Source organism: Heteronotia binoei, chromosome 18, assembly GCF_032191835.1.
Source record: "Heteronotia binoei isolate CCM8104 ecotype False Entrance Well chromosome 18, APGP_CSIRO_Hbin_v1, whole genome shotgun sequence".
Lineage (NCBI taxonomy): Eukaryota > Metazoa > Chordata > Lepidosauria > Squamata > Gekkonidae > Heteronotia > Heteronotia binoei.
Genome location: NC_083240.1, coordinates 12167674 through 12194106, shown reverse-complemented (window position 1 = coordinate 12194106; position 26433 = coordinate 12167674). Strand labels below are relative to the sequence as shown.

Genomic DNA, 26433 nt, shown 5'->3' with positions numbered 1-26433 from the left:
AATGCCTGGTGCTTGCACAGGGGACAACCTTTACCTTTTTTGTGGTGCTGAATCTTATTATTAACATCATCATTTCTTTTTGGGCCAAAAACTGCTGTATTTTGTGAAATGTTCCCTTTCCGCCTGTGATGCACTTTATTCTGTTCTGTTGTTCTATTGTTCTGGTTTTATTGTAGTGTTTTAAATTTGAATTGTAGGTTTTTTAATTGCTCAATTTTTGTTGTGATCTGCCCTGAGCCCGTTATGGGAAAGGGCAGAATATATAAATAAAATAAATAGATAAGCATGCTACTTTTCATCTTCCTTAAGAGATGCACAAATTATTAGAAATTATCCATTTGAAGAAATCTGTTTTCTATTTTCACTTCAGTCAGTTTGTAGAGATAGGTGGCATCAGGTTTTGTTGATAATAACTGAAATAATTGGCATTTAGCTTTTTTTCTTTTAACATGTTCTGTAATTAGGTCTGTGCAGGCCTGACTGACAATATCTCCACTGAGAAAGTTGGCAGCCCTGGCGTAACTGAGTCTGTTACTGCGAAGGGAACGGTTTCTTTTCTTTGTTCTGAAGAAGTTATCCAGCATATCAGCCTCCCTGAGAGGTCGAAAACAGATGTCGAATCATCCTTCAGTCATTTAGGTAGGCTTTTGGTTTTAGAAATAAAAGGTAAATGCTAGTGATGAAAGTTGGGGAAAACATTTCTCGTAAGTTTTATTACTCCTTGATTAATTGTCTTGGCTTCCTCCAGAGAACCTTGGGAATAGGATTGCCAGCTCAGAGTTGGGAAATATCTGGAGATTTTGGGGATGGAGCCTGAAGAGATTGGGGTTTGGGGAGGGGAGGGACTTCAGCAGGGTATAATGCGACACAGAGCACACTTTCCAAAGCAGCCATTTTCTCCAGGTGAATTGATCTCTGTCGCCTGGGGATGAGTTGTAATTTCTTTCTTTTATTTATTTATGAGATTTATATTCCACCCTACCCTGTGAACTGACTCAGAGCAGATTACAACATAATTTAATAATTAAAATGAGCATTAAAACCAGTAAGACAGTCATTTAAACAATTAACCTCGTAGTTTTAAACAGGAGACAAGAATAGTTCACAAAATTTCCGGCTGGCAGATGAATCAGATATCATATTGTAGCTGGGCCACCAGATAGACGCTTCAGCATTCGTCACTGTGCTTCCGTATATGTCAGCACACTGCAGCAAGGGAGGCCAGTTTGATTTAGGTTGAACGTCCACTGCCTCAGTTGAAGGCCTGGCAGAACAGCTGTCTTACAAGCCCTGCAAAATGGTAGCAAATCTGGTGCCAGGGCCAAAATATCCCTGGCCCTAGTCGAGGCCAAATGGACATCCTTAGGGCCAGGGACAACCTGTAGATGCTGATTCTCTGAGCGTAGAGCCCTTTAGGGCACATACAGGGAGAGATGGTCCCTCAGATATGTCGGTCCCAGGTTGCACAGGTGGGATATCTCTAGCCACAACCTGGAAGCTGGCAACCATACATGGGAATGATAGTTCTGTGATTAGGGATCAGTTCCCAGTTTCAGTTGCATCTCAGAGGAGAGAACCTTTGCCTTTCTGAGCCCGTGGGCAACTTTGGAATTCTGACAACAGCAGGTGGCAGGCACAACCACACAATGGCCAATGCAAGAGCACAGAGGAAGCCCGAATACAGGAGACAAAAACTTATGCTGGGGGTGGGGGGAGGAGAAGTGTGTCACGGGCTGGGGCCGGGTCAGGCAAAGTCCAGGGGCAGTCCAGGGTCTGTAGCCGGTGAGCAAAGAGGGTCCAAGGCGCCAAAACCGAATCACAGTCTAGGTATCGCAGGTCAGAGGTTCAGAAGCCGAAGTCAGGAGGCCCAGAAGTCAGAGCCAAAGTCAGGGGGTCCAGAAGCCAAAGTCAAAAGCCGAAGTGGATGCTAGAACGTCAGGTAAGTGACTAGTTGCTTCCACAAAGCCTCCTCCCAAAGCCCACAGCTATGTAGCCCTCTGCTGTCTGTTGCCCATTTGGGCTAATTGCTGGCTCAGAGAGGCAGCCAGGATCCTGCTGAGACTCAAGCATCCTCACTCCTAGAAGGGCCAGAATCCTTTCAAAACTCAGGGCTTAGGGAGCGTCTTGCTCGTGAGCGTGCTGCCCTCCTCCGATCCCTGAGGTCCTGACGAAGGCGGTCACGCACACGAGCCACCCGAGAGGGCGAGGCAGGGGGGCTTGGATCTTCTCCAGCAGGAGGCAGGGGCACTGGTGCAGGTGGCAGGGGCACAGTTTCTTCTGCAGGCTCAGCTTCTCCTGCAGGGTCCCCAGTACCCATGACAAAGCGTTAGTGAGAATAAAACCAACATTGCAGTGGCTGCTGAAACAATATTATTTTAATCTGCATAGCCAATTAGCCAGTGGCCAATCAGAAGCCCCGCTCGAGAGGAGCCCCTCCCCATTCAAAAATCACTTGGTAGGTGCTGGGAAAGTGGTTGGCGGACAGCAAATGGGGGACTCTTGGCCTACACTTTTGGAGGAGGCAGACAGAGGCAGTTTTGCCCTTATGACCTGGAATGACATCTCTTGCATTCATAGGGACACTCTCTTCATACATTGAATAATCCTCCATGCTAGGGATGCCAGTCTCCAGGTAGGTAACTGGCGATTCCCTGGAATTACAGCTCGTCTCCAGACTGCAGAGATCAGTTTCCCTGGATCAAATAAATGCTTTAGAGGGTGGACGTTACAGCATTGTACTCCACTGAGGTCCTTGTCCCTCCTGGGCTCCATCCCCAAATCTCCAGGAGTTTCCCAATCTGGATTTGGCAATTTTACTACCCCATCCTCTGCTGATATCCAGGGGAGACCTGGCAACCCTTCCACATGCAGAGTCGCCCCACAAGTGCACTTATATGCAGGAAATAACATGAACCAAGTTCTCCAGTGCTTGATCCATGGGAAGACATGACCCTGCAGTTGCTTACCCTCTGAAAGGTGTGGGCAGGGGACAAAAATTGTGCAAACAGGGCCTCCAAGAACAGGGTGCCATCACAAATGCTGCCTCTGCTAGTGCGTTTTCAGCTGCATCTGCAAAGCAAACTATTGTTAGGGCCCTCTCTCTCCTACAGAACTCCTGTGGCTCTGTGAGAGAAAGGGAGCTCAATTAATCTAATTTAATTTTAATCTAATTTAAGGCAATACTGTAGACATGCACTGCCCAGTGACCTAACCAAACTCCCAGTTCACCCAGCCATTTTTTCCCTCTCCGTCTTCAGATTTCTGCAGCACTCTATTCCACAAACCACATACACTAAAATCAGCAAAAATTGTAAAATACTAACCTTATCTCAGAAAGAAACCCCACCCCCACCTCTCTGGATTTTAATCTGGAGGCTATAGAATTGTTCTAATTCATCTCTTTGCTTATCATCTCTACACTCATCTTTCAAAAAAGAAAAACCACATGTCAAGTTTATTTATACAACCCGTAATTTTTGGAACAAAGTGATACAAAGGCTCTCTCTCAAGTTTTTTTTTGGGGGGGGGGAGTGGGGAGTGGGACAGAGAAAACAAGCACTTCTGTTTGGTAATATAGATACAAGATCAAGAAGTATAAATGCCTTCCCACTGTTCTCATCAAATAGAGCCTGTGGTCCAGTTAGCATTTTGAGGTGTTTCTACAAGAAGGCAAAACAAAATCCTTGTCAGTGATTTATGAATTTTCAAGTCTCCATGAACTCACTAGATGGCTTCCAAAAGTCTCCTTCTTGCAACTTCAACCCCTACCTCTTTAGTATGAAAGAGGGCAGGAAATAATGTTGTCCTACCTCAAAGGTTGTGAGGATCACAACAAGTTAATGTATAGGAGCACTCAAAGTACTCTATAAACACCAAGTTATTATTTTATTTTTAGTAGCATTGACATCAGCACACCAGCCCCTGATGCACATAGGCCTTCAAAGGACCAGTGCTGAAAATGTGTGAATTGGAAAGACTCTAGTTCAGATCATACAAACAACTTGCTGGGTGGAAATTAAGAAAGGCATTGCCCCACCCCATCCGCCCCTGCTCAACCTTCTTGCCCTCCACATTCTGCAATATGGGAGTAATACTTAGTGTTGCCAGCTTTGGGTTGAAAAATACCTGGAGATTTTGGGAGTGATTGTTTGACCAGCCAATGTCGAATCTTGCTTTTAGCAGTCTGAAATGAACAGCAGAGAACGGATTGCCCTGTTATTGCCAAGAGATGCCATTCCCATCAACGGGTCCCTTTACATAAGACCATTGAGGAACAACGTGTCTTGCATCCTTTTGCAGAGATCACCAGGGGGTTACGTTGGCCTTGTTTGAATCGACAAAGAAGCCCTCAAAGCACTGCGTGTTACTGGTTCATGACAATCCAGGTTCTCATTTGTCTGCCTTCTAGGAACAGCCAGTGAAGAGTTTTCTGTGCTGGACATAACAGAACAAAATACACCGTCCTTTATGAACGTGAGCCCTCTGGAACATCAGTTCCAGGAAGAACTACCCGAAATTACATTGGGCAAGGTATTAAACATATGGGTGGCAGCAAACCTGTTAATTTTTGCTTATCCATGCCTGGGGTGAGCAAGGGTCATCCTAACATAAACAGCAGAATGTCTTCCCTCCTCTCTCCATGGCATCACTATATGTGCATGTGTGAATGTATGTGGAATGTGCACAATTGTGAAGCTGTCCTACTGTGCATGTGTTCTTGACTCTGAGGGTTGATTTGCACATTTGTGTATGCCACAACATCTCCTTAGTAGATTATTTGGTGCCTTGTGAGCTACAACCAACTAGCACTTGCCTCTTGGATGAGCAGTGGCTGTTCCACACGGGCTGCATCCCTCACCTCTCTTGCAGTGGAACGTGCACGTGTGAACTGGTGTTGAGCACCTGATATGATTTTCTTTTTAAAGTTCTATATCCCTGTCATGTATGGGGCTTCCTGCCATCTCTCATACAGATGTTTGATCAGGTCTACTTCTGCTTAGTTTTTCCCTCCCCCCCCTTCTCTCACTGGTTTTGTCTATGGTTTTACCTGCTATTTTAATTAAACTGCTGGATTTTAGAAAAATTTTAAGTTCCGTCTGTCTTAAGAGTTTCTTTATTGCCTCTAGTTGGGTTAGTGTTTTATATTGCTAACTTAGAGTGCTGGTGATTTAGGGATAGTGCGCTGTTTTGACATTGCTTCGTTTTCATTCACTGTATTTTGTTATTCTTGGAAACTGCATTGGAAATATTTCTTTATTTATTTAATCAGATTTATATTCCACCCTCCTCTGACGGGCTCAGGGCAGCTAACAACAAATAAAAATGACATAAAATATTAAAGCCAAAATATACAATAAAATCATTTCCATTATATAGTCATTAAAAGTCCAAGATGCACTTTGATGTTCTAGTTATTCTGATGTTTCTTGTTTCAGTTATGTTAGTTCAATGAGATTGTCAGTGTTGTGGAATAATAGCCACCTCCCCTTAACCATTAAAAGCAAGTTTGATAGACTCAGTGTGTATAAATATGTATATATGCACTTGTGAGTCTGTATTTCCAAGGCAGTTTCCAACAATTATGAAATACAGTAGATCAAAATGAAGCAATGTCATGACTGAGCTCCTGTGTCCAAACCTGTGGTTCTGCAAGCTTCTTGCAGATCTAGAGTATACTGCCTTTGCCCTGTTCCTGTATACCAATTCTCATCATGCTGCTGAAATGGACTCTAGCCCACTAAAGCTGAAGTCACAAGAGATCTGTTAAGACTTCATAGCACCCCAGGTTGCTTGGCTGTCAGTCTCAATCCTACGTCCCATTCCACAGGCACAGGCCTCTCTGCCCACCCCCAGTCTTGAAACAGATGAACGAATGGCACAAACTGGATGAGTAACCATAACTTTGTTCAAACATTTAGTTGTTTAAAAATATGGATTGCTGCTTGACATGGGCTTGGGGGATGCATGTAAAATTTTGCTTTGGACTTCATCTTCTGTAATGAATTGTTGAGATCTCCTAATATTCTTAGTCTTGTAGGATTCAGCACTTTTCTCCCCTTTTCTTTCTGGAGTCAGGTCTTTTTACTGTACACTCTTCTCAGCTTAAGGTTACCTTCATAAAAGACACCAAGGAAGCAATAACTGAAGGCCATTTTTTTGAAAGCCAAGCTTTTGTTTCTCTTTCCATTTTACTTGCCATGCAGGTTACAGAAGGTGATATTGGACCTTTCAGCTCTGTCAAACTTCAGATTATTTTCACTCCAGCAGTTCCTGGGGATGTTCGTGCTGAATTCGAGATTACCTTTGACAACCCTGATTGTGATCCAGTGAGTGTTCCCCCCACCCTCTGCTGGGCTTCCTTGTGTGCAAGGAAAATGGGCTTGAAAAGCCTTTTCAGTGAGGCCAGAATTGATGGACACCCAAGTATGGGAACAAAGGTGATTGTTCATCTTTGTGGCTTCTGTGCAGCCCCACATGGGGAACTGCCTGAGGGCAGGCCTGCCATGGAAAAGATTTCCAAGCTTCCTAATAGACTAGGAGCAGCCCTCCTCCCTCAGGGTGCTTTCGCACCAAAAAGATCACCTGACTGAGATGAGGGGCTCTACTCCCTCAGTTCTCTTTTTGCTGCTACGGAGAGAGGTTCTCCACCTCTGTTCTCTGTGTTTTTCCTCACCTAAGTTTTGAGGCTGAGGAGATTTTTTTTCTCTCAACAATTTTTTCTTTTGTCCTTATGATAAATGACCATTCTCTGTGCCTTTGCTGCCTAGGATTCACACAGTAGAGCTGAGGGCAGGCCTGCCGCAGAAAAGATTTCCAGGCTATCTAATAGACTAGGAGCGCCCCGCCTCCCTCAGGTGCTTTACCACCAAAAAGATCACCTGACTGGGAGGAGGGGTGCTACTTCCTCAGTTCTCTCCATGCCACTGCTGGAGAACCTAAGACACTGAGGTTACAGAGAGTTCACAACGGGGCAGGAGGGAGGGATGTGTGTCTGCACAAAAGACCACTCAGTGAACAATGGTTACAGGTAACTGCAACCTCATTTTTATCTTTGTGGCTTCTGTGCAGACTCACATGGGGAGATTAGCAAGCTTACTGAATGGAGGAGGTGGGTGTGAATCTCTCAAAGGAGGAGATCACAGAGGACCACCTTCCTAATGGGTGCTTAGCATTATATAATGACCTTCACTCCAGTGAGTGTCCCCCCCCCCATCCACCATGCTAGGCTTCCTTGTGTGCAAGGAAAATGGGCTTGAAAAGCCTTTTCTGTGAGGCCAGATGATTGAATCCAGATGTGTTTTCTGGCTGTTTTAAATATGTAGGCTTTGTTTCTCCTTGACTTGGCATGGCTTTGTGTTTAGTTGCACTTCAGCGCTGTGGCCGTTTCTGTGGCCGTGCCCGTGTGGGTGCCCAATCCAGACGTCGACCTCAAAATCTGCATGTACGACAGGCTGTATCAGGACGGCATCATCATTCAAAGTAGGTGAGTGAGCCTACTAATATATCTGGTTCTGGTTTATTCACAAGTAAGTGTTGCATCCTTTTTATTTGTTTTGCCATCATGTCACAGCTGACTTTTTCCCATCAAGACGCATAAGTTTTCAAGGCAAGAGCCAATCAGGTGGTTTGGTTTACCATTGCGTAGCAACCCGGGACTTCGTTGGTGTTCTCCCATCCAAGTATCAATCTGGGCTGATCCTGCATAGCTTCTAAGAGCTGATGAGATCGGGGTAGCCTGAGCCATCCAGGTCTCAGCAAGTGTTCCTTCCTTTAAAGACATTACACAACAATTTGATGAACTGACGTATGACCAAGTTTTGATAATGGGAGATTTTAATGGAACAATTAAGAACTCTCTGGATAGATCTGGGGGGGGGGGGAATAATAACAAAGAAGGAAAATTGCCAAAGTCCTTTTTTGAACTGGTCAAACAAGTAAATTTGGAGGATATATGAAGGAAATTTAACCCTGAGGTGTGGGATTATACTTTTTTTTTCAGCAAGACAAAAGTTTTTCTAGAATTGACATGTTGTGGGGCACTAAAGATTTAGGTCTTATAACAAGGAAAATAGAGATTTTACCCAAAATTGGGGCTGATCATAACCCAATAATGTGGATTATAAAATTGTCTAAGAAGTTGAGAAGATGGAGATTGAATGAAGATTTACTACAGAATAAAGAAATAGTGACATACCTAGAAAATGAAACTAAAGCTTTCTTTCAAGTGAATGATAAAGAGGATATGGAATTTCAGACGGTCTGGGATGCCTACAAAGCACTAATGAGAGGATTATTGATTACCTTGAATAATAAAGATAAGAGAGCAAAAGAAAAACAGCTGTTGGACATTCAGAATGAAATAAAGAAAAAAGAAGGGGAGTTGAGAAAAAGGCCAGGGAAAAAGAAAATTATAAGGGAAATTACAATATTACAAACGCAAATAAGACATTTGTTAAATAAAGAATTGGAATGGAATTTGAAAAGACTGCAGCAGAAATCTTTTGAGGGAGCAAATAAACCTAGAAAGTATTTGGCTTGGCAACTGAAGAAAAAAAAGAGAAAATAAAATTATTAATAAAATTGTGGTAGATGGAAGAGAGGTGGTTAGTCAAGAGGGAATAAAAAGAGAATTTTTTAAGTATTATGCCAAGTTGTTTAAAGGTGTTAATATAAAGAAAGAAAAGATGGATGAGTATTTACAAAAAATAAAAATAGAACCCTTAACAGAAAATATGCAAAAAGTTTTGAATGATCCAATTGAAAAAATTGAAATTGAGGCTGCAGTTAATGCAATGAAAAATGGAAAGGCACCTGGGCCAGATGGATATACAGCTAAATATTTTAAAACCTTTAAAGACGAGTTAACACCGAAATTGCAGAAGTTGATGAACATGGTAAGAATAAAAGGGAAAATACCAAACACATGGAAGGAAGCTGTTATTTCATTGATATCAAAGGAAGATAGAGATGTCACGAATATAAAAAATTATAGACCAATTCCGTTATTAAATAATGACTATAAAATATATACAAGAATCTTGGCAGAACGGCTTAAGCAACATTTGATAAATTTTATAAAGGAGGATCAAGCAGGGTTTCTTCCCAAAAGGCAAATAAGAGAATATCAGAACTGTTGTAAATATTGTAGAATATTATGAAAGACATCCAGAAAAGGAAGTAGCATTATTCTTTGCGGATGCAGAGAAAGCATTTGACAATTTAAACTGGGACTTTATGTTTACACTAATGGAGAAGATGGAGTTGGGAGAAAGCTTTATTAGAATGATAAAAGCAATATACACTGAACAACGTGCAAGGCTATGTATAAACACAGACTTTACAGAAGATATGATAAGTAGCAAAGACACAAAACAAGGTTGTCCGCTTTCCCCATTGTTGTTTATAATGACTCTTGAAATATTACTGATGCAGATCCAAGAAGACAAAGAAATAGAAGGATTAAAAATAAAGGATTTACTTACAAATATAGAGCATTTGCAGATGATATAGTGTTTATAAATGAAAACCCCATACAAGTTACACCTTTGTTGTTAGCTAAAATACAAGAATATGGGGAGTTGGCGGGACTTTGAATTAATCAAAGTTTCTATACAAAAATATGCAACTAAATAAGAAACAAGAATTACAGAGACTAATGGGCTGTGAAGTTACCTCCAAGGTAAAATATTTGGGTGTGGAGATAACAATGAAGAATATTGATCTATTCAAAAACAATTATGAGAAGCTATGGCGTAAAATGGATGAAGATATGTTAAAATGGAACAAACTTAATTTGTCATTGCTGGGTAGAATTGCTGCAATTAAAATGAATATTCTACCAAGAATAATGTATTTGTTTCAAACTATTCCCATAGCGAAAGAAAGTAAACAATTTGATAAATGGTGAAGGAAAATTTCAGAATTTGTGTGGGCTGGGAAGAAACCAAGGATTAAAATGAAAGTTTTGACAGATGCAAAAGAGAGAGGTGGATTTCAACTACCAAATTTAAAATTATATCAGGAAGCAGAATGGATAATATTGTTAAACAAAAAACTCTTAGTGCTGGAAGGTCATGGAAATAAATTTGGCTGGCATGTGTATTTGTATTATGGAAAAAAGAAGATGGACGTTTTTTCCTCTCACCATTATATAAGAAATAACTTGTTAAATACATGGATGAAGTACAAGAAATATGGGGATGAGAGAAAACCGTTATGGATAGTGCCGGCTGAAGTAATAAAAATAACAGCTGAAATAGGTGAAGAAAAGTGGTTGTCATATAATCAATTATTAAAAATACAAAGTGGCAAAGTAGAATTGAAAACTGCTGAAGAGTTGAACAATAAATATGATTGGTTCCAAATGCAACAAATAAAGAGCTTGGTGGATAATGATATCAAAACTGAAGGGATAAGAAAAGAACAAACAGAAATGGAAATAGTTCTGCTTGGAGATAATGAAAAATTAATTTCAAAAATATATAAATTACTGTTAAAATGGTCTACGGAAGATGAAGCAGTGAAATCTCAAATGATTAAGTGGGCAATTAATGTAAATAAAGAAATACAGATGGAAACTTGGGAACACTTGTGGAAAAATTCTATGAAGCTTTCGACGTGTCATAGTATTAAAGAGAGCTGTTTTAAAATGATGTACAGATGGTACATGACTCCTAAAAAATAGGCAAAGATGAATAACAAGATGCCAGATAGGTGTTGTAAATGTAAAAAACATGAAGGTTCTTTCTACCATATGTGGTGGACTTGTGAAAGGGCGAAAAAGTATTGGCAGATGATTCAGCAAGAAATTACTAAGATTTTGGGATATGAATTTAAGAAAGTTGCAGAGACTTTTCTGTTGGGATTAGAAATGGAAAAATTTCCAAAAGAAGATAGAACTGTAATTTGGTACTTGCTTTCAGCTGCTAGGACATTATATGTGCAGTTGTGGAAGCAGGAAAAAATACCAGAGAAATGGGATTGGATTATAAAAGTTATGACATGGAGTGAAATGAACAAATTAACAAGAACATTAAGAGACTATGATTTAGAAGTTTTTAAGATGGAATGGAAAAAGTTTAGAAAATATGTAGAAAAAGAGTGGAAAATAAAAGGACATTGGACAATTTTTGATAATGATGAAGTTTTAGAAGAAGAAGAATATAAGTTTTTGTTTTAATAGTTAAGGGTACCTTTAAATATTAGCATTTTAAGTAAATAACACCGGCGGGGATCAAGTAACTGGGGGAGGGGTGGGTAGAAAGTAATATATGGGAACGATAAAAGAAGTTATTAAGATTTAAGAAATAATTTTGTTACCATATGTTACCAATAAAATTATTTAAAATCTAGAAGCAAGTGTTCCTTCCTAACTTGTGCATTTGTTGAGTGCTGTCAAATCATTTCTGACTTACAATCCTATGAATTAATGAACTTGGGTCATTCTAAAATTGTGACTTAGCTTTTGTGTAATCCTCGCTTCAGATCTCACCGCTGCTGTTAACTGTGCTTTGGCACGGCGCTCTCAGAATCACCCTGAATCCCCATCTCGGTAGCAAAATAATAAACATTGACTTGACTTTACAGGATTGTTTTAACAATTACAGCTGTCTTTATTATTGTCATTCCTGTTTCTGATGTGTAGTTGGACCTTTAACCTCCATCATTTCTGCTTGCAAGATAGATCCATACAAGTGATTTCATGCTGGTAACAGAATATTTGTATGTGTGGTTTCTAACCTGTTGTGCATTTTAAAAAAAATGTAGTTCATTGATTATCTATTTAGTTAATAGTTTATTTAGTTGATTAACCAAATGTTCATACAACTGAAAGCTCAATATAGATGGCTTTTTTTAGAAGATGGAAGTTATTGTAAGATAAAATTAACTTTAAAAAAAAGCTCCCCAGAGGGCTAACAGAAATCAAGATCTAATAAAAAATAAATGCAGAATAGTCTTTGTGGAGGAAATCCCCAGCTGGCGCTAGGTGCAAACTCACTGGAGAGCAGCCTAGTTGATTCCTGTCCGCCCTCTGATGGCCTTGGAGATTGCATTTGGAAGCTGGAAGGAGGGATTCACAGCTGGATCCAAGCATGACGGGGAAGGGTAGCCTGGCTGCTTCCTGTCTGCCCTCTGATGGCCTTATAGATGTCTTTGGTGAGCCGGAAGGAGGGGTTCCCAGCTGGATGCAGGCATGACAGAAGGGCGCTTGGCTGCTTCCCATCCTCTGATACAGATGACAGCTGGAAGCAATGATCTCAGACGTCAAGTAATATGACCCCTCACCAAGTGTGGGCATTATTTTCATAGAAATTTTAAAACATTGTCTCTGAACAACAAGCATCCTCCCTCTCACAAGGCCTCTGTGTTTCAGTCTTTGCTTTTTAGAGAGGCTTTTTATCATCTCCCATGACCAGCAGCTGCTGGCTCCCACCTCTCTTTAAATTGACACATTCTGCTGGCTAGGATGAGTGTTCCTATTTTTGTCTTCCTTTTCTTTCCCGCTGTTTTAAAGATTCTATTTAAATGCAAACAAATAGGGTTGATTTTTATTTATTTTCCTTCCTCCCCTCCTCTCTTTTTTTTGTTTTTTTTTACTGTTTCTGGTGGAAGGCATATATTCTGAACTCCTTACTAGAATTAGATACCGCTGAGATTCTTCACAGTCGGAAGGAAATGAGTAAAGCCGTTATCTCTGAAATTCAGGTTACAAATGTGACAAGCGTCGGGTTATGTAAGAGATTTTCCTGGGTCTAGATAACCCCCGCTCCCAGAGGCAAGATTAAAAGTACAGAGGCAGGGTAATTTTTCTATCCGATCAGTGGGATTCAATATAAATCTCAGGTTCCGAGGTGTTCCTTTTGGGAAGCTGTCAAATCGCATTGTCCAGAACTTGACCTGGGCCTTTAGTTTTAACAGAAGCCAATACTGTCTCCAGGTTCTTTGTGTGCTACTGACTGTGCTAGGCGACCCATGGAGGGTGAATCCTCTTTTAAGTTCAGAACTGCTTCCCAGATGGCATGTTTTTATTGTCTAAGCACTGGGTCAGAAATTTCGAGACCCACATCTTCCAAATACCAAAGGCAGTGTAAACTTAAAAGAAGGTGGCAAAAAGGAAAACCCAAATGTCTGGGGTCGGTGGCTGCACCCCCGCACTTTCCTCAGGGGTCTTCAAGCCCCACCAAAGGTGCACTGCACCACCAAGCCTCAAAGCTGTCTGCCAGGTCGTAGCAAGGCATGGCCTTGGCAGAGTTTGCTCAGGAGTCAGCCAGCCTGAAGGAGCCCAGCTGGCTCTCGGTGGCATGCTTGACAGCAGAAGCCAACCCACCGGAGTTTCAACCACTGATGGCCTTGGCAATGAGACCCAGGGGAACTCTGTCAGGGGGACAAAGACAACAGGCAGCCCTATGAAGATAAATCCAGGTCGGTCATCGTGTTGGTCTGAAGCAGTAGAACAAAGTTAGAGTCCAATGGCACCTTTAAGACCAACAAAGTTTTATTCAGGGTGTGAGTGTTTTGTCTGACAAAGTATGCATGTTTTAGTGCAAATGCAGACGAAAGCTCACACCCCGAATAAACTTTGTTGGGCTATTCAACAGGCAGCGCTGACCTTCCTAGAGGAAGTTGTGCGGGTCAGACATCTCTTTAAAGAAGTTCGTGGGAAAAGCCAGTGAACTCACTAATCCAAGGCAGCCATCCATTGGCTATGGGGTCTGTCACTCCCCAAGACTGGGTTGGGCAGAGAGGATTGGCTGAGCCTAGGGTTGGCCCTCTTTGGGGGAAGCATTTAAAAGGTGTGCCCAGGAGCACTCAGGGAGGAAAAGCCAGTCCCCATTCCCTGGCAGGTGGGAATAGCTAATTGGCAGAGCAGAGTTGGTGAAAAGAAACTCCCTCCTCTTGCTCTATCTTGAAAAAACAAACTGCATCCGTGAAGGGTGAGACAGCTCTGGCTTCTAGGCCAATCCCAGTGGAAGCTGATGCTGATCCAACAAGCATTGAGGAAGCTCATTGCCTTCTGAGAATCATGGAATGCTGAAAGCAGTCAGCCAGAGGGCGATGGGAGGGGGAAACTGAGGAGGGCAGTCAACCTGCATGGCCACCCAAAGTGCATAGGATCCTGGAGGGGCAGGGCCAGTGCCAGGCTTTTTGCTGCCCTAGGCAAGGCTAACTACTTGCTCTCTCCCCCAACCAATTTTAAAAATTTTGGAAACCACAGCAGCCCAAAGCTTATGCTTAGGAACCATTGTTTAACATGACAGTATCATGACAGACAAAACAAGATTCAGAGACTGCAAATTCAGGCCACCATTTCAAACCGCAGCGCAAGTTAGCCTTAAGTAGAGATGTATCTACTCAGGGCTTTTTTTGAGCAGGAACACACAGGAATGCAGTTCCAGCTGGCTTGGCATCAAGGGGTGTGGCCTAATATGCAAATGAGTTTCTTTGTAGAAAAAGCCCTCTGTCTACCACACACATGCACATATAATTAAAATAACCTCTGGTTCTTTAAAGGTGGCAGCTCAAATTTTCAAAAACTGAGGAACATATTTATCTTCCCTTTCTCCAAGTTACAGCTTTAGCTTTTCACAAAAGCACAGGGTTCCAACCAGTCATACCTGTGCAGCTGTGCAGCCCTAAAAGGTCCACAAACACAATGAAGAGTTATTATACATTTGGCACACCATCCGGCTACACCTGCTAGCCTTGTAAGGGTGTTCAAAATTGCAGAACTGGCTCTTTGTTAAACAGCGAGGGGGATAATAGGAGGAGCACTTCATAGGACACTGCTGCCGACTCTGATTTCAGGGCCCACTCCAATCCACATCGCTACCAACTTTTAAGGGCTATGAACCTTTGAGGCTACAAGTGTCTCGGCAAGGGGGTCAATTAGGGCTGGAGGAATGGTGCTTTCTCTGCTACTAATTAATGACAACTCTTCAAGCTACGAGGGAATCAGAGCCCCTAATGGGTTATTGTGTGCTAGAATGAGATGTGTGTTGAAATTAGGATTGGCTGCGCATGTCGTGCAGCGAGCTGTATCCAATTCCCCCAACTCCCACATGGGTGAGGGGAGAGAAAATTGTACTGCTATGATTCAGGACTGGATGAGTGGATTCCTGCTCACCTATCCCTGATCTCACTGCTCAAAGCAATTGCAATGGACTAGTGAAGTTCAGGGCCATGTTTCTCATCTAGACTTGCAGCTCATTCTTGTATTGTGCTGGGAGGGGGGCTCCAATTGTTTCCCTCCTCTGAGATTCCTTATGGTCGTCTGTCCCCTTCCCCCAAATTATTATTTATAATCTCTCAAACTTCTTTTATTTGATATCTGGCCTGATAAATTGATGACTAAAGATCAGAAATCTTTAATCTTGACAATGTTGGCGATAGCTCACATGACGATTGCAAAAAACTGGAAAACTCCACATACCCCCATGATTGAAATGTGGTATAAGTTATGGGACCAGTATGTAACGGGAAAGTCAATGGATAACCCTTTCTTTGAAAATGATGCTGATTTGGCTATAGATTATGAGTTGCTTTGGGCCCCAGTTTTGGAATCCTTTGGGAATACTTCCTTTTTGTCACGCCCCTGTTGCCCCCTGGGGGGTCCCCTGGCAGCCAGCCCTCCCGGTGGACTCTCGAAGCCAGCTGTGAAGGTCTCAGAATTGGATAGGGGCTGAGTTGCGTCACCCAGCCTCCTATCCCTGGTGGTGTTTAGGGCTCCTTCTATCTTTCTTAGTGGGCAACCCTCTCTTCACCTCCACTATCCTTCCTCCCTGACCTCCCAGTGTGGCTTCCTTTTATTCCCCTGTGAGCCCCACCCCTTCCCTCCGAGTCCTGCCCTCTCCCCAGGCTGGCCTTGCCCCTCTTCATAAGCCCCGATCCCGGGCGTCCTGGGGCGAAGCCTTCATCTGGCTCACGTGCCGGCCCCGGCTCCTCCCTGGCGGCCAGTCAGCTCCTTCTACGTCGGGCCACAGGGTGTAGCACGGCCGCTGCTTGCTCCTCCAGGCTCCTTGGGCTGGGGGAGGGTCCTTCACTGGTGGGGCTTGACTGGGGGACAGGCTGAGGTGGGAGTGACTGCGACTGGGGGGGGGCGGGATGCATATTATGTATTGTTTTTGTAAATTGTTTGCTATATGCATCCAGTGATCTAAATTGGATTCTTGTATGTTAGATTTATATTTTTATTATCTATTTTTCCTATGCTCCCTTTGTATTGAATTAGAGTCAATAAAATCTATTATTGTAAAAAAAGAAAAAATATATAATCTCTCAGCCTGAGTTGGCCTTGCTTCTCCATCAGCCAAAATGTAAAGTGAAGTGCTCTATTTCTGGTCTACCAAGTCAAGGCTATCAGCAGAGATGGGCAGCTTGAAGCCTACTCAATTCTTCCTTTGTTCCACAGAGCAACGTCTGCACTACGCTTGAAGTTTGAGGTTTGCAAGGAACTGACCAATCACATGGAACTGCTTCCAAAGACAGGCTACATTCAAGCCCATTCATCCTTCAGCGTGCAGCTGAAGTTCCTGCCGAGGTAGGGCCGAAACCCTTTCTTCCATTCCTTACGTAGGCCTTGTTTCAGTTGGGTAGCCATGTTAATCTGCATTAGAAGACCAGTAGCACCTTGGAGACCAATTAGATTCTCAGGGTATAAACTTTTTAAAGTCTCAGCTCCCTTCATCAAATAGGTTGGGTTTGTACAAGCCACAGGCAGAGTTGTAAAACTGTTCCTGGGCTTATACCGCTTCTGACTGCAAGGAGAGGTTCATAGAGGTGAAAGGAGTCCTTAACGATACCCGGGCTTCAAAACTTCCACTGCCAGGAAAAAAGACTAAAACCACTGGAACTGGTGTAATCAATGAGCTTTGTAAGATCATCTCCAGTGATTTTCTTACAAAGCTCAAGGAAAAAAGACTAGGCTGGACTCTCTCCTTTCTGACATGTTAGTTTTCTAGAAACATTGAAGTTGTTGCTCTTTAAGGAAAAATTATAGAGCAACATTCATTTACTTCATCAGGAACATGTTGAATGTAAATTGCAACATAAAAATGAAGCATTTAGAATGCGATCCTAAGAAGGCTTTCCTAGGAGTAAGCCCCATTGAATAAAACAGGGCTTACTCTTGAGTATACCTGGTTAGGGTTGCTCTTTTAGTATGATGCTTGGAGCATTAGTGGTGGTTTATCCAACTTACGGTGACCCTGTAGAGCAGGGGTGGCCAAACGTTCTTAATGTAAGAGCTACATAGATTAAATGTTCGAGAGCCAAAAGACATGGACATTAGATGTTTGAGAGCTGCAAGACAAAGGGAGGGAGGGAAGAAGGGAGGGAAGGAAAGGGAATAGTTAGGGGAGGGAGAGGTGGAAAGAAAGTAACTTTAAGTGCATTCTCCAAGCCGCTGGCTGGCTTGGAGAAGTGATTTAAAGACAAATACCTTTTTCCAAGCTAGAGGATGGGGCGGTGGCGGCTTTGAGAGCTATGCAATATTTGTTAAAGAGCCACAGTTTGGCCACCCCGCTGTAGAGTTTTCAAGGCAAGAGATGAGCAGATGAGGCTTGCCATTGCCTGCCTCTGCATAGCACCCTTGGACTTCCCTGGTGGTCTCCCATCCAAGTAGTAATCAGGCCAACCCTGCTTAGCTCCTGAGATCTGATGAGACTAGGCTAGCCTGGGCCTTCCAGTCAGGGCCTATTCTACATTAAACCGTCCATAAGAATAAAGTCTGAGCCCAGTGGCACCTTTAAGACCAACAAAGTTTTAATTCTGGGTGTAAGTTTTTGTGCACATGCACACTTCCTCATAAGAATGTCCATCTTGTTACCAAACAGTTAAAATGGTCCATGGCTCTTCCCCTTCTTGACTGTCTTTCCTCTTGGCATATGGATGAGTTGCCAGGTGCCCAGGAAGGAAATTGATTTGGATCCCATCCCAGTCACTGCTGCCTTCCCTGCGGTGTTATCCACAGCACGAAAAGTCTTCCCACAATTAATCTTGCAAGCACAGTAGAGAAACGTTTGTCTAATTCTTCAGGAGATTTCACACAAACCTACTAAATGCCACAGGGTTCCAGGGAGACCTACAAATTAACATGCCTGTCCATTTAGGACACCCTGAATATTTCTTAAACCCTGGTCATGGTTGCCAGTTTGATAGTGCAGCCACAGACCAAGGGAGGCAGAAGGGTGATCATCACCAGACAGGCAGAGAGAAAAGTTCAATCTAAAGACCTTGTTTGGATTTTGAAGAGCCAGACCAGAGTCTGGATTTATTGGGCCTGGTGAAACATCACTGACCCCCGGTCACCTGACCACCCCTGAGTGTAATACCTTCTCCTGACTAGTGGCCTCGAAGTCTCAAAATGGTGCTGAAGTGCCAACAGCTCCCTCTTTTGGCATGCTGGTCTTAATCACACAGGAGTCTTGCCAACGTCCCCAGTTTTGTGGAGGGAAAACCTCATGCGCTTCACAAGTGATTTGCATTGGGTAGGGCGGGAAGTACTGTTTTCAAAACACATCTAGAACCCTGGAAGGGCTTGCAGAACTGTTTGTGCACTGAAGCTCAGTGGCAGAACATTGACTTTGCATGAAAACCCAGTGTTCATATTCTGGCACGGCATGGCCAGTTAAAGGGTCTTTAATAACAAGATTGGTAAATGCCTTAGGCCTTGAAGGAGGCAATATTGAGGTAGGTGCATCAATAGCCCAGGAGCATAAAGCAGCTTCCTATCTCAGAGTGAGACTGTGAACTCGACACACCTTTTACATACAGCTCTGGCATCTCCAGCTTAGTGATCGCCAGTGGTATGGCTAGGGTGGACATTTCTCTTCCTGCAAAACCACAAAGAGTCACTGCCAGTCAGGAGACAATACTGAGCCAGACAGACTCTCTGTAAAGCAGCTTTTGCATGTTCTTTGAATAAATTACCGGGGCTGTATTGCAGTACAAGCTAAAGAAATGCAAGCATGGCATGTCTCCTTCCACAAAGAATGTGGAGACAGAGATTCTGTTGTTAAGACAGTTCCCAGTCCCTGAACTTCAAATGTTAGGAAACACTGCTACAGTTTTGTCAAGAGGATAAAGGCACACAGCTTGGATTAAAAATGTTAATCTGCGTTTGTTTATGTGTGTGCATGTGTTTTTTTTAAATGGGGGGAAAGCTTCAAAAAGGAGATTTGACGAGATTAAGGCGGTTCTGAGTCATGAAATAAGTACCAGATTGGCACACCAAAAAGAGATCAGTTAAAGTGTGTGTGTGTGTGTGTGTGTGTGTGGAAGGCTGAGTGAGGGTTGCAGAGGAGAGTTGAGTGTTGAAAGTGCTGACCTAGTGTACCTTTCTGAAAATCTTTTGGTCACTCTGCTTTCCTTACAAGGTCGGTCGAGTTGCCATTTACATGGGCAGCTCAGGAGCATTTCTGTAACAAGGAATGCCCTCTTTGTAATTGTGTCAAATGAAAAGTGGCCACCCCACCAGGTTTTTGCTTAGCAATTTCACAGTTCAGAGTGCTGGCACAGAAGTCTAAAGGCGTGAACAGAAAGGGATGCCTGAAGCAAGATGGACCTCTGGTCTGACTTGCAAGTGTACGCACCTTCATATATTCAGCAAATTCCTACTGTGGAAAGTGTCACCAAGTCACAGCTGACATATGGTGACCCCATGGGGTTTTCAAGGCAAGAGAGAACAGAGGTGGTTTGCCATTGCTTGCCTCTAAATAGTGCCCTGGGATTCCCTTGGTGGTCTTCCATCCAAGTACTAACCAGGGCCAACCCTGTGATTCTTACACTTCTCTCAAAATTGTGTGACTTTTTTCAGCTACCTTAGAAAGGGAAACTTGAATTCACAAAGAGAATTTTAGAGGGTAGTCGTGTTGGTCTGTGGTAGAGCAGCTAGATTTAAGTCCAGTAGCACCTTAGAGAACAACAAGATATTGAGAGCATCAGTTTTCAAGAGTCAGAGTACTCAAAGGTTATACCCTAAAATTCTGTTGGTTTCTTACGTGCTGCTGGATTCAAATCTAGCTATGAAGTTGCTTCACATGAAGACCATTGCTTCAGCTAGACCAGTACTGTCTGTTTTGACTGCCAATAGCTCTTAGGGTGAGTGTATGTTGCCCAGAGAGTCTATTAACTACTGATGCTGGGGATTTAATTTGGGATCGGATGGTGCCCCAGGAAGCCACTGATCGATTCCCTTATTGCTGAAAACAGGCTCCTTGAATACACAACTTGGCCTTCTTCATTTTGCCAGTTGAAGATTCTTCACTTGCAGCCTATGGCTGATTTGAAAACCACCCTCCTTCAACATTTTTTTGTGCTTTCCACCGTATTATGCATCCCGTTGGGGAGGGGGTGGGAACTGTGTGACCTTCTGCAAACTAGCTAGTGGCACGTTCATTTCGAGCAGATGATTGAGAGCAGAAGACTGCTAGATGAAACATGGTCTCCATGGAGACATGACGGTGGGGGAACTTCACCCCATGATTGAGGTGCCCGTGGATTATAAATAGGGAAAGAGCTCTAAAAATGATGCTGTACATGTATTCATTTGGCTCACACTCTCTCTAACCGGGCTTATGCTGGCGAAAGGCTTTAGCATGCATCAACCCGCATGTCCCTTCTCCATGGCAGGTAACCAGACAGACGGGGATGGTCTTCGACTCCTCCCGCAGCCCGCTCTTCTTTCTGTATCTGCATGGCACTGCCATCCCATTGATACTGACTCAGAGGAGCTGGTAATTAATTAACATCAATGTCAAAAGGAACAGATTGCTCAAGATGGGTCTCTCATCTGTGCTCCCGGCTACAGCTGGGCCCGAGGAAGCTTCCATACCGATTACAAAGCAACTTTCGAAAGCCCTATTTATAGCCGTCAGTGTTTTTGCTGGGGAAAGAGCAATATATCGGTTAATACTTTCTTAAAACGCTGGTAAATACAACATAGCCCCTTAATCAGCTCCTTTAGTAATGCAAGCTGAAAACACTTACGGGGCATTAATAAGAATTACAGGCATAGAAATAGCAGACGAGATCCTTCAGAGTTCTGTTTTTAATATCCTGCTGGGGACTGGTACGTAAATAATATGCCGTTCCGCAGAACGAGCCCAGATTTGTCCTTTTTGCATAGACAAAATCTACAGCAGTGGTTGCAACGGTACCTTTGATATCCGTTGATGTTACAGGTTAGGTGACATGACCATGAAGTTTCAAATCTGTCCATGGTTTTCAGGCTGCTCCCAATATTCTCCTCATCCAAAGTTTATCCCCGCTTTTTGACGTTATTGTTTTATATTCCCAGATTTTGAGTCAAGAGTGCACGTTTACAGTTTGCCACAGGTTTCAGTTCCTTCAGTTTACGTGTACAAACCAACCATTGTGTTCTCCCCCATCTTCCATCCGCCTCTGCCTTTTGGCAAGGTGGTAACCTAGGGACCAGATGGTCGGAGCACGGCTGCCATGGGATATTTGCCGTGGCTTTTCAGATGCTGCTCACTTGGTTGAGTCATCTGGAGCAATTGGCTCTCCAGGTACCATTCCACAATACACCTGCTCTCCACTTGCATCATGCTGAGGTGTGGGTTGGTCGGGGGTGGGCTGTCAGGGCCCAGCCTCCCGTAAAAGGCAGCCAGGCTTCTTTTGATCTCTTCCAACTCTTGTCAGTCATTTCAACAGGATCTGATTTCGCAGGAGGAACTTCTGCAAACTCCTCCATAGTTGGAAATGCTGATGATTTATAATTATAGAGCCAAAGCGGTGTATTCTGGGTTTTCTCGTAACCAGGACATAACTGAACGCAGGTTAAAATCTGAGGTTTTTAAAGAAGACTTGAGTCATTGGGAAGCATCAGCAGTCTTCTTTCAGGTCTCTAACACTGCTTTTGACAGGGTAGCTAGAGAAGGGAAAACATGTTGTCCAAATAATAATGCTTTTTAGGACAATCCCTCTAAACAAGATAACTTTGTTTTGCCTTCCTGTAATTCCCCACACAGTTTAAACCCTCAAGGATTTTTATTAGCTTCTTCAGAAATAAAGAGCTTAAAAACGTTCTTAACATTGGATTCCTTTGATTTTGTCGTCTTAGGTGTTTAATGAATATGCATGACTTTCCCGTTGCAGGAAATCTCTTCCAGAAGATGCAAGAAAGTACTTTGATGAGCAGACCAGAGTCTTGGAAGTCCCAATGACTATAATGGTTTCAGATCAGGTCAGTGGTATTCAGCTGCTGATCACATTTACAAGTCTCTTATGCTAAGTCTGCCCATTTGTTCTGTGGGCGCTTTCCTAAAACTGCTACCTAAAACCCTTTAACTGGAGATGCTCAGGCAGTGGCGGACTGGCCAGGGTGTCAGCTTGCCCGATGACAAGTGGGCCCCCTTAAACATTAGGCAATATGTTTAAAATGTGAATGACCTTTTTAGTAGCTTGAAAATATAATAGAAGTTCAGTATTATTACTGTAATGCAACTAAAATTTATGTTGTATTTAGGGTCGCCAGCCTCCAGGTGGGGCCTGGGGATCTCCTGCTTTTACAACTGATTTCCAGCTAGCAGAGATCAGCTCCCCTGGAGAAAAGGCAATCTGTATTTACATTTAGTATCTTCTGTATAATGCCAGCAATAGGTACAATATATGTACATTGTAATTACTGAAAAAATGTATTTATTTCACAAAAGCTTTAATTGTACCTTTTTTCTACTTATGTATTTTCTTAAAAAAAATTATTTCTTACAAAAATGAAATGATAGCCTTATAGTTGTGGGTGGGCCCCCTGGCGACCAATATTTTTAGACCCAGTCCGCCACTGTGCTCGAGATTGAACCTGGAACCTTTTTACATGCAAAATGTGAATCAATTTTATTTGTTTATATACCACATTTCTGCCATTGCATTCAAGATAGTTTAGAACTCCACATAACACCTACAAAATGATGTAACACAAAAAGAGGACAGAGAGGGAAGAGGAGGAACAAACAAATTTAGGCACTAGCCCCTCAATAATATTGTCCAGACTATTTTGATGGCCTGCTAAGTGGTCACCCAGGTTAGGGTTGTGGACTTGCCCCCACCTGCCAGACAGATGAAGATGATGATGATGGATTTATATCCCGCCCTCCACTCTGAATCTCAGAGCGGCTCACAATCTCTTTTATCTTCCTCCCCCACAACAGACACCCTGCGAGGTGGGTGGGGCTGAGAGAACTCTCCCAGAAGCTGCCCTTTCACTGACAACTCTTGTGAGAGCTATGGCTGACTCAAGGCCATTCCAGCAGGTGCAAGTAGAGGAATGGGGAATCAAACCCAGTTCTCCCAGATAAGAGTCCGCACACTTAGCCACTACACCAAACTGGGCAGCACAGCTTCTTCCCAAGCTGGGGATGTTGTCTGGGGTGACAGGCAGGGAAACACTGCCACCTCACAGCTGTTCATCAGCACCTGCAGGAGCAATCCAGGTGGCCATCTTGACCTTGAAAGAGGACAGCAAGGCGGTCCTTTACACAAATGGAAGAGTTCCCTACGGGGTGCAAACTCATACAGGACTGTGGGAAGGTACTTAAGTCCTTGCAGCCAGCAGGGTATAATGACAGAGAGCAGGGAGTACATAACAGAGCAGCTGTCAGACTAAGTTTTCCAGGACCTTGGAGAGCTCCTGGAAACAGTAGGAGTTGATGAAGCCTAGAACTCAGCTGAAGTCATTTAGTGTGTGATTATTGTAATCTTCTTGGTGGGAAGTAGTCGGGCATTGCAATTATTTGGCTCTTTGTATGATTTGGAAACTCCTAGAAATGGCTAAGTGTGCTTCCGAAATACTAATCTAATTTCTGGCTGGATTTGAAGTTCCAAATGACATGGTGGCGTTGCTGAAGTGGGTATTCACCACTGTTCTTTTGACTGTTCCCAAACGTTGTACAAGGTGTTGTACTCAGTTTGCTCAGGTGAGCATATAAATAAGTAAATTCAATTTTTTTGTCCACTTATGTCATATCCCATTCTCTATATTACAGAAAAGAAGTTTATGTTGACAAAACTCTCCAGTCTCCTTTGTACACACAGTATTTATATGGTTGTAGGTACAGTTGTATCAAGTGTCTGTGTGACTTTTCTCCAGTGGGCCAGGAGCACATGTGCATCTCACTAAAATACCGCACAGCAAGAATCTTCATGCTGTCATATGCAATGTTCCCTCATTTGTGTGCTAGCTCACACTCAGCGTAGAGAAAACACTGGTCATATGTGCAATCACTACCTATATTCCAAATCCAGAGTTAATTTTACAGATTCTACTATTTAAACCAGAATTGAAGAGTGGTGTACAATGCAATCTGAACATCTAGGGCAAAAAAGGAACAGGAAGTATCCGAGAATCTTAGATTCTGTGAAAAAGGGACACTTTCAGAACTTAGAGGAGGGGACCCACTGTTACCTCCACGGGTTCTCACTACGGGCATCTATGCTTTTGTTTCAGAGCAAGCCAGTTGAATTTACTGTCCATGCAGTCGTCACCACCTCTGATCTGGAGATCAGTCCAACAGAAGTAGATTTTGGATACTGCACTATCTATGAAGCAGTCCAGTCCACAATCACACTCACAAACAAAGCTATTCTAGCCCAGGAGTTTGGCTTTGTAGGACTCCCAGAGGTATGCCACTTCGTCTTAGTTATTACTTGTATTTATTAAGAGCCTGCACAACTAGGGGGTTTTGTTCCCAGCAAAATAAATGTTCCCTGAGAACTAGCTGTAGATGAGAGAATGAATTATGATTGACATGTGTGCGAGTGCGAGTGCGAGTGAGAGAGAGAGAGAGAGAGAGAGAGAGAGAGGATCCCTTTAGTTGTATATGTCGCTATAACACCAGATCCAGAATGGTAAACCAAAAATCATACAGGTGATCTGGTTAGGCACTGTACCCGCCTGATCTCAAGGACTTCATTGTCCTTCCAGTCCAGCATAAAGTATGGTATCAGGGAGTCACTCTAGACAACTTAGACTTGTAGGTTCCTGGTTCTATTCCCAACTGATTGTGGCAATATATTGCTGCTTTAAAAATAATTACATTAACGCTATGCCTATGGAAAGCTGAATTTTTTAACTTGTTTAAATTTGGCAGATTGAGCACAAATATGCCTAATTTCTCTGATGTTCCATTATGTATTCTGCAATTTTTGCTGTTTTGTTTAATTTATTTAGCAGGGGGATACATACACACCCTGGACCTGACTATCCATCCACAGTAGGACAAAGTTAACACCTGTTCCAGATTTGTGGGTTGGCCACATGTTTCAGCCCTGCCCCATTTCATATATACAGTGCCTATGTGATGTATCCCTTAACTCGTTAATTTTCTTTTTCCTCATCCTGAAAAAGTTTGTAGAAATTCAGCCCAATGATGGATTTGGAACTCTTCTCCCCCTTGAAAGTTTGACCCTGGACATAATCTTCAAAGCCATGAAGGCAAAGGAATACAGCTTTGAGCTGACCTGCAAGACTGAGATCAATAGGTTGGTGCACGAGTTCATGCAAATGGGGATTCTCACAATGAGGGAGTAACTAAAATCCATGTTTTCTTTCCATGCATAATGTGACTGCAACACAAGCATTTACAGGAGAGTCATCTTGAAGAAGATGAAGAGTAGGTTTTTATATCCCACTTTTCTCTACCAGAAGGAGTCTCAAAGTGGCTTATGATCATCTTCCCTTCCCTTCCCTTCCTCTCCCCACAGCCTTGTGAGATAGGTGGAACTGAGAGAGTCCTGAGAGGTGTGACTGACCCAAGGTGGAGGAAGAAGTAGGGAATCATGTGGAGGAGAAGTAGGGAATCAAACCTGGTTCTCCAGATCAGAGGCCGACGCTCTTAACCATTATACCACTAGTTTGGGAGGGTGTGATAAAACCTTCTCCAACCTGTTGCTATTTAATTTAATGCATTTTAATGTATTTATTTAAGACAAATACATGTTATTTAAGACAGAGAGCCAGTGTGTTCTAGTGGTTAAGAGCAACAGACTGTAATCCAGAGAACCAGGTTTAATTCTGCTTTCCTCCACATGAAGCCAGCTGGGTGACCTTGGGCCAGTCATAGCCCTTTCAGAGCTCTCAGCCCCCAAAATAAGTCTAGATCACCACCTAGTGATGCATAACTCTAAAAGAGGTAGAACTTCAGGATGCCAGACAATTTTAGGATCTCCTGGCTATACTAAACATCAGGGGTGGCCAACGGTAGCTCTCCAGATGTTTTTTGCCTACAACTCCCATCAGCCCCAGCCAGCATGGCCAGTGGCTGGGGCTGATGGGAGTTGTAGGCAAAAAACATCTGGAGAGCTACCGTTGGCCACCCTGCTATACATAATGCCATTATTATTATTATTATTTAAAACAATTTAAGATATTTATTTGCTGCCCTTCCATCCCAAACTGGATTTTCAGGGCACCTTACAAAC

At 43.0% G+C, this 26433-nt stretch overlaps 1 protein-coding gene across 1 annotated transcript in view; it reads left to right on the top strand.

Annotated features, from left to right (window-relative positions):
- CFAP74 (cilia and flagella associated protein 74) overlaps positions 1 to 26433 on the top strand; it is a 98634-nt gene that overhangs the window by 43420 nt on the left and 28781 nt on the right. The window contains exons 16-23 of the mRNA XM_060259605.1: positions 465 to 639; positions 4409 to 4530; positions 6204 to 6326; positions 7362 to 7483; positions 16409 to 16537; positions 22114 to 22201; positions 24461 to 24634; positions 25361 to 25494. Of these exons, the coding sequence (XP_060115588.1) occupies positions 465 to 639; positions 4409 to 4530; positions 6204 to 6326; positions 7362 to 7483; positions 16409 to 16537; positions 22114 to 22201; positions 24461 to 24634; positions 25361 to 25494 (1067 nt within the window). The remainder of the gene's footprint in view (positions 1 to 464; positions 640 to 4408; positions 4531 to 6203; positions 6327 to 7361; positions 7484 to 16408; positions 16538 to 22113; positions 22202 to 24460; positions 24635 to 25360; positions 25495 to 26433) is intronic.